Here is a 15,635-nt window from a genome sequence, read left to right as displayed (position 1 = left end):
AACACTAAAATGTGCAATACAAATAAGACATGTTAAGAAAGGTTTTGAGAATTCTGCTTTAATACATTTTTTTTTCACTTAATCACTGCCAGTTATGAGCAGCCATAAATTCTTTTGACTGGTTTATATCTCTCACCATCCTGCCACTCAGCATCTAAGATGCTAAAGTCTGTCCAGATGTCCACGCACCAACAGCTGTGCCGCGTCACCACCTCATACTTGGACAGTTTAGACTAACCAGTTTTCAGTGGCATAGTTATTAAACATCATTTTTTGCAGTGCTTCACAATACAATTACCATGTACAAGGCGAAAAAAAACAAAAAAAACAAACCTCCTGTTCCAATGCCTCACCCCTGCTGCCCTGCCCCTGCTAGTGATTCAAATTCTCATGTTGCGATGATAGCTGGATATTTCAGGTTGATATTTCTGTTGTACTATACATTATTCCCTGAAGAAAGGCCATCTACAAGCGTCCTCCGTTTGCTCTGCCTCCAAGGAGCTCTGCTGGCTCTGCTGAGGGAGGCACAGGGTTGGAGGAGCAGACGCACCAGTCTTGATCTCACCTCCTCACCTTCTTTTCCTTCAAGAGTTTCTTGCTCTCCTCACGCCTGCGCTTGTTGACGGGGTTGCGAGGGTCATAGATCTCAAATGTGTCTTCATCCTGCATGTTGGCGTCCTTCACCTTTCTGGTTTGTTCGTCAAACTGCAGAACGTGGGCCATCCTAAAGTGGAGGGATGACAAGGGAACACGGTTTAACAGAGTAGCAGCCTGGTGCAAGCAGCCAGCTGAATCCCTAGGCTTTGGCTTATGAGTGTGGGGTTTCTCCTCTCTAAAGCAGTCTGGAACCGACCTTCAAGCACAAAACTCCACAATACTTGCTGCTTCTGCCATGAGTGATGGAAGTAACAAATAAAAGATTAGGACTCACTAACATTATCATTTAATATTTGCTATCCTTCATATTTTACTTCTCGACAAATCTACAGTTGAAACTTATATACATTGGTAGAGAGGATTCTTGCCCGTTTTTTTTCCCGGACCTTTTCTCGACTTTTTCCAGATTGCTTTTTTAACGTTCCAGACTTTCTATGTTCACTTTGCTTGCTATTTATAAAGGTCATTAACTGTACCCTGGAAAGGAGAAAACATGTAATGGGATATGCATTAGGGAGACTGCCTTAGTGCAGAGAACAAAAGAATATGTATGATTACAAATATGATTTAGAACGTGTATGATTACAAATATGATTTAGAATGTTACCATCCTGAGTATATATGCCTTTGACAACAGAAAATCCATACTTTTCCAGCATATTTTATGAATTTCCATACTTTTCCAGGTCTGGAACTGAGTGCTTTTAGCTTCCATACAGACTTGGCAGACCTATTGAGGGGCCATGGTACATTGGTACCCGAAAGAGAGAATGTATCCTCACATCTAGGTATAAAGAAATTACCAAAAAAAAATGTTATGTCTTGACTCTTTAGGCTGTAGGTGTTCAGGAAAGCAGAGTAGCAGTCAGTTCCAAGGCCTCTTCTGCAGGCATCAGGATGCACCCAAAAGCAGAGCCTCCGTCAGACTGCAGATGCTCATCTGTCTTTCATTTCCCAGATAACCCACGCTTATTCACAGGTCTGCATTCCACAACCAAGAGGACATTGCAGTCACAGAAAAAATGAGTTTTACATTCTTCCAAGCAGGAACCAGAAATAAAGAGCCACTGCAGATTCACAGGTCTTCTGGTTGAGAGAAATGCACCACAAATACCTCCCTGAAGTACATTAACACACAATGCAAAAAACAAAGACCAGGGATGGTCACATGGTTACCAAAGGAAAACATCATCAGCATCATCATGATCAACCACCACCTAGCCATGCAAAGTCACCCTGGGTAGTTGATCCAGGCCAGCATGTCACTGGCACACTGCAGACATATGTGTTACAAATTAAATAAATACTGAAGGCTTTAAAAAAAAAAAAAGAATTCCTCTCTCAATATACATTTCTGACAATGGTCACTCAAGTTTCATTCTAAAGTTCCTATTTACAAATTCCTTCCCCATCAGCAGCAGATATTATACATGCATGTTCTAAACTTTCCTGTGCCGCCAAGAAACATATTAAGCTATACCATTTCCTGTACATGTGCATACCATTTCCTGTACATGTGCGCTCACGATAGCATTTCCTTTGCATGTTTGCCCTATTTCCACCCCACCATACAGTTCTCTCTGTACATTCACCTGTGGCAATGCCTCAGTTTACAAAGTTACAGTTTAAGCAAGCTCTCTGGATATCATTACTGTGACGTCTGTACATCTCTACTGTGACTCTTAAAGTAAGGCCATTATGCACTCCGCCATAGTTAAACTTCTGACATCATATAGAATGATCACAAGTTAAATGTGGGTGCAGCGGACTGTGTACACCGTAAGGAACACACCACCAACAACAAATACACAAACACTGAAGAAGATTCTTATTTATTCAGGATCAATTACAATTATTAACCAAACTGGAAATGGTATTGTAAGTACAAGTGTATTTGGTGAACATGTGAAATTCCTTTGTGCATATGCCAAGCGTCTGGTGAAAAGAGACAGACGTCATTCAGAGGGAAGACAAGAGCCCTGGGTCCTCTCTGGTAGCCACGCTAGTCTCCCATCCCACACCACTTCCACGCCACGCTAGTCTCCCATCTCACACAATTCCCATGCCACGCTACTCTCATCCCACACCACTTCCACGCCACGCTAGTCTCCCATCTCACACAATTCCCATGCCACGCTACTCTCATCCCACACCACTTCCACGCCACGCTAGTCTCCCATCTCACACAATTCCCATGCCACGCTACTCTCATCCCACACCACTTCCACGCCACGCTAGTCTCCCATCTCACACAATTCCCATGCCACGCTACTCTCATCCCACACCACTTCCACGCCATGTTAGTCTCCCATCACATGTCTGCCATTACCTGGACTGATATGTGCAAATGTCTGCCTCTTGCAGTGAAAAGGAAAAATCAGGAAGTGACTTTAAAGGGTGACACCTGTTGACAAAAAGACCTAGATTTAATCTTGATGTGTAAAAGAGCTGAAACAGACGGAGACAGCAGCTTAGCTCCCTGTAATGACGTCTTTAGGTGAAAAAAGGCAAAGAGATTTAAGGAGAACCGTCTGTGCCATCCCGGTTTAAGGAGAACCGTCTGTGCCGTCTTGGCGATTCTTCCCTTTAAAGAAACAAGTAGAGATGCAGCACCCCCAACCAAACAGTTGTGGGCTGGATGCACTAGTTTCACACGTTATATTTCAACAAAAAGAGGTAAAACCATGTCACATAATACAGTGCCTATACCCTGGTACATAAACCCTAGTGCCTATATACCATAGTGCCTTGGCTACCAAAGCAGCTGCAGGAGGATTTTGAAATTCTGCCTGGTTGTCCACATTAATAAAAACACAAGAAGCAGAAGCCTCTCTCTCATTGGTGAATAATCTACCATACAGCTCTTTTTGAGCAATCACAGAACCCCCTGGAAACAGCCAAAAAACAGCCCTATATAAGCACATCTGCAAATATATGCAAGCTTTGGCCTTGCACATGGGTTGTTATGGAGCGTTCACAGTTCTGAAATGCATGCTTACATAGCATGTGCAGTACTCTCCTGTTCATTTGACATGTGCCGGGGCTGTGACAGCTCATCTAGAACATCATGACAGCTCATCTAGTACGTCACGGCTGTTCTAAAATGTCATGGTTGTTCTAGAACGTCATTACATTCTAGAACATGATGGCTGTTCTAGAATGTCATGAAAGCTCATCGAGAGTGTCACGGCTGTTCCTTGGCAGGCGTAGACTGTGCTGACCTTCGTCCCTGGCCTCAGCCACGATGCAGTCTCTCAGAAGCCTGTTCCTGGATTTATTTGTCTTATGCTTTTGTTTAAAAAAAAAAAAAAAAAAAAAAAAAAAGCAAGGCGGGGAGGCCGTAGAGGCAGGAGGTGTGGGAGGGGCCGGGGGGCCGGTCGGGGGGGCAGGGTGCTGGGAAGATGTGTAGATACACACACACATGGAATAGTTTACACTTCTGGCCCAGACTTGACTTCCAGCGTCTGACCTGTTGTGACCCGTGTTCCGTTCCTGGGGTGCAGCAAGCGTTCAGAGAGTGGTACAGACTTCCCTTGCCGGCTTTTCCTGCACTGCTCCAGGGGGCCCCTGTCTCCACTGCCCTCCAGCCCAGATCAGGCTCCACAGCCAGGGCGTGCACCACCCCAAAGGCGGAGCAGCCGCGGAGGGTGGGGGCCCTGAGACCACAATGCAAGCCTACCAGCACGAAGAAGGAGCTGAGAGAAAGCGCAGGTTTCGTGAATCTAAAATGTGCACTGGGACACTCCTTTTGTTTTGGCCTTGCCAACGCACGCACATGCAGGTTTGAAAGCAGGAGTATATTTTAGGCAGAGGTTTGAGGTGTTGAAGCAAATGAGATAGATAGAGAGATAGAGAGATAGATAGATAGATAGATAGATAGATAGATAGATAGATAGATAGATAGATAGATAGATAGATAGATAGATAGATAGATAGATAGATAGATAGATAGATAGATAGATAGATAGATAGATAGATAGATAGATAGATAGATAGATAGATAGATAGATAGATAGATAGATAGGGAGGGAGGAAAGGAGAGAGAGACCATGTCAGGTGCGCATCACATTTATGTAGTCAGTGAACGAGGTGTAAATCATAGTGGTGCCAAGGATCTCTCACACTGGCTTAAAATGATTCACTCAGTTAATGGTCTGCTCAGGACCAGATGTCTTGAAAATAAGATAGCAGTTGGCAAAGGACTCACCTGGTTAAATAAGAAGGGTTTGGTAAAAGCAAAACTAATTCAAGTAAAAATGTGACAGCAATGCACTGTTTTAAAAAAGGAATTCCAACTGCAGGCTCCTTCCTAACAGCACATCAGAAGCCATTACTCTACAGGCACAAATGGACTTCAATTCAAAACCCTAAGCCCAAAGCTACTGCAGATACTTCCACTGGAAAAAAATACCCAAGACGTTCAATGGACTGTATCTATGGATCAGGCATATAGTTTACGCAAGAGGTGTAAAAAAAGAGCCAGCCATTCTGACCACTAAAGCTATATGTTTTAACTGTGACTGCCAAAGCGAGCGATTTGCCAGCCTGCTTCCCGTAATCACCCGGACGTCCCAGGAGGGGTCTGCTAGAAGCAAGGCTCTCAGCACCGCACTGGAAATAAATCAGTGGTTCTCAAAAACGTCCATTTGCAAGACAGCACGGGGGGCTCATCAAACTGAAAAAATACATATTTGACACTGCAGGGCATCAATATGTACATGGGCAAAATAATTTTTCCATAAAGTAGCGCTGACTTCTCAAAAATCTCACAGCACTGTGGATTTCAGTGGGCAGGTATGTACAGCATACACAGCCCACAAGTACTCAGAGAAAACACGCGAACCTCGATCTGTCTGGTCTTACACAGGTAGTGTTATGTCATTTATTAACATCAGCAGGTTATGACTAGAAAAATGAAAAACTGATATGCACCACAATCTAGGCCTTTCCAACCAGGATCTAGCTGATCTGAGAACAGGTTAATGCAGCATTTAGGCAGATTTTCCTTCCGACCCCCTCTCAGTGGAACACGACGCCCTCACATCGGAGCACGTCTAAAACACATCAAGAACAGTAAGAACTATGCGCTATTTAGTCTTAATATTCAACCAAGTGTGAAATGAGACCCAGCAGACTCAATATTTGCTCAGCGAGCGTGTATGCAAGTGCGAGTGCGAGTGTGTGTGTACGTGTGAGTGCGTGTATATGTGAATGCAAGTGTGTCTGCTCGTGTGTGTGTGTGTGCGTGCGTGCGTACGTGCGCATGCTAGTATGTGTGAGTGCGAGTGTGAATATGTGATTGAGTGTGATTTACTGTCCTCCCATTGCTTTGATACAGTAATTATTTTGCTGTGGACGGAGGATGGGGGGGCTCACTACCTCACCCCAGAACCCTCCCGGGCCCAACCCCCCCACCCAAAACCCTCCCTCACCCCCACCCTACTCTCCCCAGTAGTGGGTGATACTATGAAAACAAACAGCGAGGAAGATCATTAGTGCTGTGCCAGCCAGACTAGCATGCGTCTGTGACCAGCAGCTGGGTACGTGTGTGCGCGCGCGTGTGTGTCTGCACATGTGCAAAGGTGTGTGAGTGTGAACGCATGTGTCTGTATGTGTGAATGCGAGTATGTGTCTGTGTTGGAGCACACGCAGGGACACACGGTGGGATAAGAATGTATGCTGGAGAGGGACGATGGGGGGGGGGGGATCCCCTCACCCCAGAACCCACACCCACCGCTCACCTACCCTCCCCCACCCTAGAACAACCCTCATCTCCCCTCCCTCCCCCACCCCAAAACCCTCCCTCACCCCCACCCTACTCTCCCCAGTAGTGGGTGATACTATGAAAACAAACAGCGAGGAAGATCATTAGTGCTGTGCCAGCCGGACCAGAATGCGTCTGTGACCAGCAGCTGGGTACTTGCGTGTGTGTGTGTGTGTGTGTGTGTGTGTGTGTGTATATGTGTGTGTCTCTCTCTCTCTCTGCACATGTGACAAGGTGTGTTGGTGTCTCTCTGCACACGTGAGTGTGTGTGTGTGTGTGTGTGTGTCCGCCTGTTTTTGAGACAGAAGGAAGTCAAAAAAGAATGAAGGTAAGAAGGACCAATGAGAAGTGTTCACTACGATGCAGACGCAGGCTCTCTCCACAGCAGGGGTGCATCCACTGCTCCTTAAGTCATCAGACAGAGCAGTTTCCTGTGGAACATTACGAGTGTGCATCACAGAGGACACCAGAGGCCGTGATGGGCTCCCGCGTTCCAGGGTCGATGCACAAGAATGCATCAGCAGAGAGGCTCGCGAACGCCTCGGCGCGGGACACCCAGGAGTTAGTGCTGGAGGGAAAGGGTCCAGCGCTCCAGACGCACTGCTCAGCCGGATGCAGATCGACATGGAATGAAGGCGATTTTGCAGTAGTAGTCCAAATAAACAGGATCTTACAATTCCACAGTGGCCATGTAGACGTAGCGGGCGAAATCCATCAGGCATGAATACACATCTGATTGCAGGCAACTGCAAATTTATTAACGCATTAAATCTCAGTAGTGTGCAGCGTGCTGCGATGTACCTGTTTAATTTATTGTATTTAACAATAAATATTAGGTACAGAATTTCAAAGGTTCACCCAAAGAATGTTAGTTATTAAAGGCGTGTTCTTAAGTTAGTAACGGGGAAGGAAAGATAAAAGTGGAAGTGTTTCTCACCATCCTTTATCGTCGTCCTCGTCCAGTTCCTCCACATTCTCGGGGGTGTCGGGGGCTTCTGAGATGGCTGATGACAGCTTGGTCTTGAAGCTTTCCAGAAGTGCTAGTGTCTTCAAACAAAGAAATCATTTTGGTATTTCACCCATCAGCGCTTCCAAGGAGACCGACAGGGACAGCACTAAGGGTTGGATTTATCAGATAGTGACCAAACTGGTTCAGCTGTAGTCCAGCCGAATCCAGAATTTACTCAGCCATTAAACTAGCCTAGCAGTGACCAGAACTGTGAGACATTAAATAATTCTCTATGGCACATGTAAAACTAAATACATGCACCAATTGCCCCATTGCATTTGAGGTACAGCACCATCTTCCAAGCCCAAACTAAGGCTACTTCTACTGTCACACGAGAGGGGGGGGTGACCTAGTCTCAGACTGGCAACCAGTCGAGGATTCGGCTGTCAAAAGCAGACCAGATCTACCCACTGATCTCTGCTCACCTGGGCCTCTCGACTCGAGCCCTTCTTGAGCTTCTGTGTCCTCAACTCGTCGTACTTCTTGCGGCCCTCGAGGTACTCCGCCATGGCCTCGTTAGCTGGCTTGCTCTCACCTGTGAGATGAAAGTAGGAGGATATTTCAGCATGGACAAGCTCAAAGGGAGGTGGGGAAATGCTCAGGAGTTCATTTAGTGTGGCAAGGATTAAACCAAACAACAAAATCTGCAAGCAAAACATTAAGCATAAAAACCAATCGATAGATTGGTAGATAGAAAGAAGAAACTGTCTCTGCTTTTTCCCCCTAGTTAGCTGATTTTATTTTTACTTCATTTTGGAAGCCTTTGCGTCCAGTAATTTGTGTATTTTTGTGAATGCTTTCAGTGGATTGTTGCTCTTAGAATTGTTCCTTTGGTTTGTTTTGGTGCAAAATTCCTCCCTGTGATGATTGCCCTCCAATTTTTCTTGTTAATGGATGACATCAACAGCCATTTCAACACACAAAAAAGGTCCATTCAGGATACAGCATTTAAAAGTCAATGAGGATTTGAATGAAAGAAGGAAAACACACACTGTGAAGAATCCCTTTGTTGTTGCTAAACTTTAAATCTAAGTCTAAATCTAAAGACCCTCACCAGTGCGAGAGCCAAAACTTATGGCTGTCCAAGTCCAAGCAATCTGCCTACCTATAGCATAGGTTTTTTTGTGTGGAAAAGCCCATCAACTGTGTGAATATTCAGGAGGTACACAGCACCCTGAGATCAAGGCCCTTTCATCAGTGATTAAACAGAAAGGCAGCTCTCTCCTGATTGGTGGAGCCAGTTAGCATCCAGGGATGGATGCGGGGGAGGCCTGACTCAGCACAGCCAAAAAGCTCCTTGTCCAATTCCAAAATAACACAATGCTCTTTCTTAAAAAAAAAAAAAAAAAAAAGACAGTAAAAACGATGCTGGACTCTTCGGTGAAGCCTTGAAGCTGAATCAGAGTTCATGGAAATGAGAGCTCTGGGTAGAGGGTCTTAAATGGGAAAAGCAACTCCCTACTGCTTTAGTGGTTGGACTAAATGACAAATGCTGCTGATCACTGCTGCTCAAGAACGTCAGCAGTGTCCTATGGTGGGCCATTTCAAACCCAGATGAGAGGCAGTGGAAAACAGACGGAGAAAACTGATTTCAGGAGACGACCAATTTCTGCGTCAGGAATGCAGCAGACAATAAGACTGGGCCAGATGGTAAACAAAGGAGCTAGCTTGTCAGGATGTGGTATTTTGATTTTGCACAAATGAGCGGCAGCCTGTCTTATCAGACCTAGAACCATGCAACCTCCACGCGTCAACTTTTTAAATATTTAACGAATAAACGGATACTGAGAAGCAGCAGCCATGAACCACCCAGCCAGACCTTCAGCTCTGGCTCCACCGTGGTCCGCTCTCTCTCGGCGGCTCGGTATGTGTCAAGGAGGTGACACTTGAACATCACATCTTCTCTGCTCCTCTACGCGGGGCCTGGAAGGCAAACACTGGGCCCTGTGCACACGCCTCGCGAGGAGAGCCAGACCCGGCTGGGCAGCTCTGTTGACGCCGGCGTCTGGCGACATTAATGCAGCAGTGCAACTCGCCCCGAGCCGACAGCCCCGGCGCTGAGGTCACAGGCGAGGTGCATGGAGCGTGCCCAGTGCCCGCCCCACTGTTTCCACTACGCCTCTGATCTAACCAGCAGCAAATGGCTCACCTGGTCTCTCAGGACACGAGAGGGAATGAGCCAAGCGCCAGAGGCCAGGACGGCCGAGGTGGAACAAACAGACTACCTCACATACGGCGGCCCCCAGGCAGGGCTGATTGAGTTCACCTTCGCTTTTCCATGTTAGAAACCCAGCTCCTGGTCCCCATCCCCTCCCCTCAGTCGGAACATTTGTTTGTTCTTCATATTTATGTCGTACGGAAAAAACACGCTGGAGGGATGCTGGAAATTTGTTTTTCAGCAAGGGGGGGGGAAGAGAGAGAAAGAGAGAGAGAGAGAGAGAGCACGCATGAGTGAGAAGGACAGTGAGAGAGCGAGAGAATGTGTTAATCTGAACCCCAGTGACTAGAGCTGGCCGCGTTTGTAAAATGTTTAGTCTGAGGCGTGAGCTAATAGAAAAACAGACAGACAGAAGAGAATGGAATGAGCTGAAGGCTTCTGAAACATATCTATACAGAATGAACGCTGCAGTTCCTTTTAAATCTACAGACAATACAACACATTTATTTTGGCTTTAGGAGAGAATGGAAAAAAATAGAATCATTTTTAAAGAGTCTTAACATGCTTTTAATAAGAATATAAATATAATGCATCCAGTAATCTATGAATAATTTAGAGGTGCAGGTTCAAGTGTTTTTGTTTCATTTAACAAACCACCTTTAATCCCCCCGACAGGTCACTGTTTAGACCCACACAAACTTGACCACTTATTAACCGTGCAAGCCTGAACTTCACACAAGATTCAAGACGTTCTGCCCAAGTGGAACTTAATCACGCAACAAAGGGGTCCAGGAAACCATGCATTTAATTCTTTAACAAGAATCTTAAACGTCCTGAGGTTCTGACCCCTGATTGGAATCGTCCTTAAGGGGCAATCCATTTTATGGGATGGGGCAACGCAGTGGGCTGGGTGGGGCAAACAGGCCGGTGCGTGACCACGCCCCCAGGATCCTGGAGCAGCTGTGCCATGCTCCTCCAGCTGGGACAGCCTTCCCAAGTTTGATGGCCATTCTAACAGCATTCCAGCCTTCTCCTGCCACTCGCACCCAAGACAGCTACAAATCACTGGCTCATGTTGTAGTAACAAAGTGGTTGCTGGGGATGACAAATGCCTCATCGTTTGAAATGTTTTTTTTTCTCTGTCTTGCCAATCAAAGGTAAGACGTAAGTGGCCCCTCAAACATCAAAAAATATGCTAAAAGCTTCGAGGATCCAGTGCTAGATGTTGACATTTCTACTGTTTGAAGAGGACGGCTGAGACCTGGATCTCAGCTGTTATCGGTGTGAATGCAGTCCTGCCTGACCCAGAGATATGTTAACTTGGAGCACGCTCAAATGTAGTGGACTACATCAGTGGGTCAGGTACCACATATACTCTACCTCAAAGTGTAAAGCACAATGTACTTTGGATCAATGATACAGAGTACTTGTACATAAGCAAAATTGTTATTATTGATAACAATGACTGGTGCAGAACTGCAAAAGTGCAGGGTGCACAACTGACTGCCATAGAGAAAAATAATTACATGATAACACTGCTTAATAAAACAATCACTATAACACTATTTCAGGAAATAAATAAAAGAGGGAAAGCAGAGATAGAACACACACACACACCCTCTCTCTCTCTCTCACACACACACTCACGAGCGCACAATTCAAATGTGTGCACCACTTTGATGATTTTAAGCATCACTTACAAATGCTTTTAGAAGATTACTTTCACATTGTCTTTCAAATTTTTTCATATACAATGACTCACGAGGCGCCATATAAATAAAACACACCATGTGCAGAGGCATATGACATATAAATAACTCTGAGTGGTAAAAAGAACATTGCCACATCCCTGATGGTGGGTATAAAGTGGGCAGCGTTTTTAGTATGACTCTTATTTTTGGCTTGCACATATGACAGCCATGCCAAGAAAGAGCAAACCAGACCAGACAAACATGCTATAATTTATGTCCTCGAAACTGAAGACATGTCTGTTGAAAATAATAACTCAGAAAAAATGAAATAAACAAAAATAAAAGGCACAAATGTCTCTTTGAGCTGGATTTGTACTGGCTTCTTTCTAAGAAGAGCAGGTTGCCATTATTAGTGCTTGGACAGGAGATTGTTTGCTTTTGTGACCAAATGTAAATCTGGAAGAAGCCTGTGTTTGCTGACGAGCAGCAGGAAGGGCCAGCTTCAAGCTATACTCGAAAGCCAACCACAGAGCTTGGGGGGCGGGACAAAAGAGCCTGTCGAGATGGCCAGCATTCACTTTATGCAGAGCGCTGGAAGCTGTTTGAGTTGCTTTAAAATAAAACAACTGTGGCTGGCTGGTAAGCGAGAACAGCAGGGCATCCTGCGTTTTGTTTTGTTGAAAATGTAAAAGTGATGGATACAACAGAAGAGGAGCAGCAGTGCGAGCTGATGACCATTAAAACCACACATTCAAGAGAGCTGATGACCATTAAATCCTCACGTTCAAGAGAGTTGATGACCATTAAATCCTCACGTTCAAGAGAGCTGATGCCCATTAACACCACACGTTCAAGAGAGCTGATGCCCATTAACACCACACATTCAAGAGAGCTGATAACCATTAAAACCTCACGTTCAAGAGAGCTGATGACCATAAAAACCACACATTCAACAGAGCTGATGACCATTAAAACCACACATTCAAGAGAGCTGATGACCATTAAAACCACACATTCAAGAGAGCTGATGACCATTAAATCCTCACGTTCAAGAGAGCTGATGACCATTAAATCCTCATGTTCAAGAAAGCTGATGACCATTAACACCACACATTCAACAGAGCTGATGACCATTAAAACCACACATTCAACAGAGCTGATGAACATTAAAATCACACATTCAACAGAGCTGATGACCATTAACACCACACATTCAACAGAGCTGATGACCATTAAAACCACACATTCAAGAGAGCTGATGACCATTAAAACCACACATTCAAGAGAGCTGATGACCATTAAATCCTCACGTTCAAGAGAGCTGATGACCATTAAATCCTCACGTTCAAGAGAGCTGATGACCATTAACACCACACATTCAACAGAGCTGATGACCATTAAAACCACACATTCAACAGAGCTGATGACCATTAACACCACACATTCAACAGAGCTGATGACCATTAACACCACACATTCAACAGAGCTGATGACCATTAAATCCACACATTCAACAGAGCTGATGACCATTAAATCCTCACGTTCAAGAGGGCTGATGACCATTAAATCCTCACGTTCAAGAGAGCTGATGACCATTAAAACCACACATTCAACAGAGCTGATGACCATTAACACCACACATTCAACAGAGCTGATGACCATTAAAACCACACATTCAACAGAGCTGATGAACATTAAAACCACACATTCAACAGAGCTGATGACCATTAACACCACACATTCAACAGAGCTGATGACCATTAAAACCACACATTCAACAGAGCTGATGACCATTAAAACCACACATTCAACAGAGCTGATGGCCATTAACACCACACATTCAACAGAGCTGATGACCATTAAAACCACACATTCAACAGAGCTGATGGCCATTAACACCACACATTCAACAGAGCTGATGACCATTAAAACCACACATTCAACAGAGCTGATGGCCATTAACACCACACATTCGTGTTCCTCCCTCTTTTTGTTTTCGGACTCTCGGATGCTGTTTCCTCCCTGTGAGTCTTAGATTGCTTGATAAGCAAAGAACTCACAGATTGAATTGGAATTCTTTCCGAGCAACAGTAGTTTCTCTTCCCCAAGGGTTCTGTCTGCTCGCTTCTGAGAGGCGCATGGCTGACGCAGGCATGCTGGGCGGCCCACGAGCCTCGGCTCCGGCGGCAGGGGAGGGGACCGCGTCCAACCAAAACACGCACGCACGACAGACCCAAATTCCTACTGCTGTAATTTCATTCTCCTAAATAATTAAATAAATACATAAATATCTGCAGATCTGTCAGTGGTGACCAGAGGATTCGACAGGGGTCTGTTTCATTTTGGCAGGATCTGGGTCTCATTTTTACCACAAAAGCCAAAAAATCCTACATGACTGGATTCTAAACATAGCATGCCTCAGTCAACAAAGATATGTAACACTTCCATTTTATTTATTTCTTTAAAAAACGTTTTGAATATTTAAAAAAAAAAGCTCATTACTCTAGTTTTCCCACAAGAATGTGAAGAACGTCAACAGCTTGTTGGTGTAAGGCGGTGTGTAAGTCTTGTGAAAAGAAACTGCAGTGGTCCAACTTTAAGAGATGAACAAAACAAAGACATGAAGTGTGAGACAGGTCAGCATGGGAACATCTGGAATCTTCTAATAGGTAAACTATGTTAACCCGACAGACAGACGGGGGGGGCTGGAGGAGTGTTGAGCAACTAAAAAGGAGGGGAAACAACACAATTACACCTTTAAGATCTCAAATAAAGACAACAGCTGAAGCAGCTCCTCACTCCCTGAACCCCTTTGTTCAGCAAAAAGTGACTGTATCAATGGCTGCTCATTAGACTGTCAGTAATTGTACCTTCAATAAATGTAATAAACTCCTCTTTGAACACTGGCTATATACCTAAATTACTCAGATTAGCAGTAATCACACCACTAAAAATCTAACCTCGGCCACGTCAGCTGTCAAACTACAGGCCGATCTCAAACCATCCATTTATTTCCAAGATCCTAGAAAAAGCTGTAGCTCACCAGCTAAGGTCATATTTGAACCAGAACCAGATACATGAAGTCTTTCAGTCAGGGTTTAGGCCTCATCACAGTACAGAGACTGTGCTGACCTGTTGGTAACCTCTGACCAGGGTTATGTCTCTTTGCTTGTACTGCTTGATCTGAGTGCAGAATTTGACACCATAGATCACAACATTTTACTCAACTCGAAAATGTTGTTAGCATTTGGGGAATAGCCCTTTCCTGGTTTAAATCTTATCTAGCTGATCATTACCAGTTTGTAAACATAAATGGAGACTTTGCTAGTTTCCACTGCTACACTGATGATACTCAGCTTTATGTCTCAGGTAAACCAGAGGACATTTATCAGCTTAGTGTTATTGAGGAATGCATAACGGATGTCAGACACTGGTTGTTGAGGAACTTTCTCTCACTTAATCCTGACAAAACAGAAGTGCTTCTATTAGGCCCACAGACAGCTAATCGCTCTCTAATTACTTAATGAACCCCAATGGCCTCCCAATCACATCTTTTTTAGCAGTGACAGATCTTGGAATGATTATGGATCTCAGGCTCTCGTTCAAAGCTCAGTGCTTTCTCCACCTCTGGAACATTGCAAAGATTAGGAACATACTCTCTTTACATCTGCATTTGTCACTTCAGGATTGGATTGCTGCAATGCCTTATTAACTGGCTGTACCACTAAGTGCCTAAACAACTTCCAGCTTGTTCAAAACAGCCAGAGTTCTTTCTAGAACTAGAAACTTATCACATTTCTCCTGTCTTTGCTACGTTACAATGGCTCCCAGTAAAATTTTGTATCGATTATAAAATACTTCTAATGACCTACAAAGCACTGAATGGTCTTGCCGCACAATACCTTACTGATCTCCTAATGCATTACGACGCACCACATCTGCTTAGGTGCAGGCTCTTTACTAGTACCAAGAACAAGAAAATCTACTGCAGGGGGCAGAGCCTTTTCCTATAAAGCTCCCACAGTATAGAATAACCTTTCTTTAAATGTTCGAGACTCAGACACAGTTTTAATATTTAAGGCTAGGCTGAAAATCTGTACAGTCAGGCATTTTATTAACTACATTTACATTTATGGCATTTAGCTGACGCTTTTATCCAAAGCGACTTACAATTATGACTGAGTACAACTTGAGGGGCCCAACAGTGGCAACTTGGCAATGGTGGAGCTTGAACCAGCAACCTTCCGATTACAAATCAAGTACCTCACTGTCTGTCTGCCTCTCTCTCTCTCTACTGGTCACTGTCTGTCTGCCTCTCTCTCTCTCTACTGATCACTGTCTGTCTGCCTCTCTCTC

General features: G+C 44.6%; 1 protein-coding gene across 1 annotated transcript in view; it reads right to left on the bottom strand.

Moving 5' to 3' along the window:
• Nucleotides 1-42: 42 nt before the first annotated feature.
• cwc27 (CWC27 spliceosome associated cyclophilin) overlaps nucleotides 43-15,635 on the bottom strand; it is a 36,393-nt gene continuing 20,800 nt past the window's right edge. Inside the window, exons 12-14 of the mRNA XM_035535828.1 lie at nucleotides 7,856-7,965; nucleotides 7,359-7,468; nucleotides 43-724 (exon numbers count right to left, since the gene is read on the bottom strand). Of these exons, the coding sequence (XP_035391721.1) occupies nucleotides 562-724; nucleotides 7,359-7,468; nucleotides 7,856-7,965 (383 nt within the window). The 3' untranslated portion in view covers nucleotides 43-561. The remainder of the gene's footprint in view (nucleotides 725-7,358; nucleotides 7,469-7,855; nucleotides 7,966-15,635) is intronic.

This window comes from Electrophorus electricus, chromosome 17, assembly GCF_013358815.1.
Source record: "Electrophorus electricus isolate fEleEle1 chromosome 17, fEleEle1.pri, whole genome shotgun sequence".
Lineage (NCBI taxonomy): Eukaryota > Metazoa > Chordata > Actinopteri > Gymnotiformes > Gymnotidae > Electrophorus > Electrophorus electricus.
The sequence above is the reverse complement of the archived record's forward strand: the minus strand, read 5'-3'. Positions and strand labels throughout refer to the sequence as shown.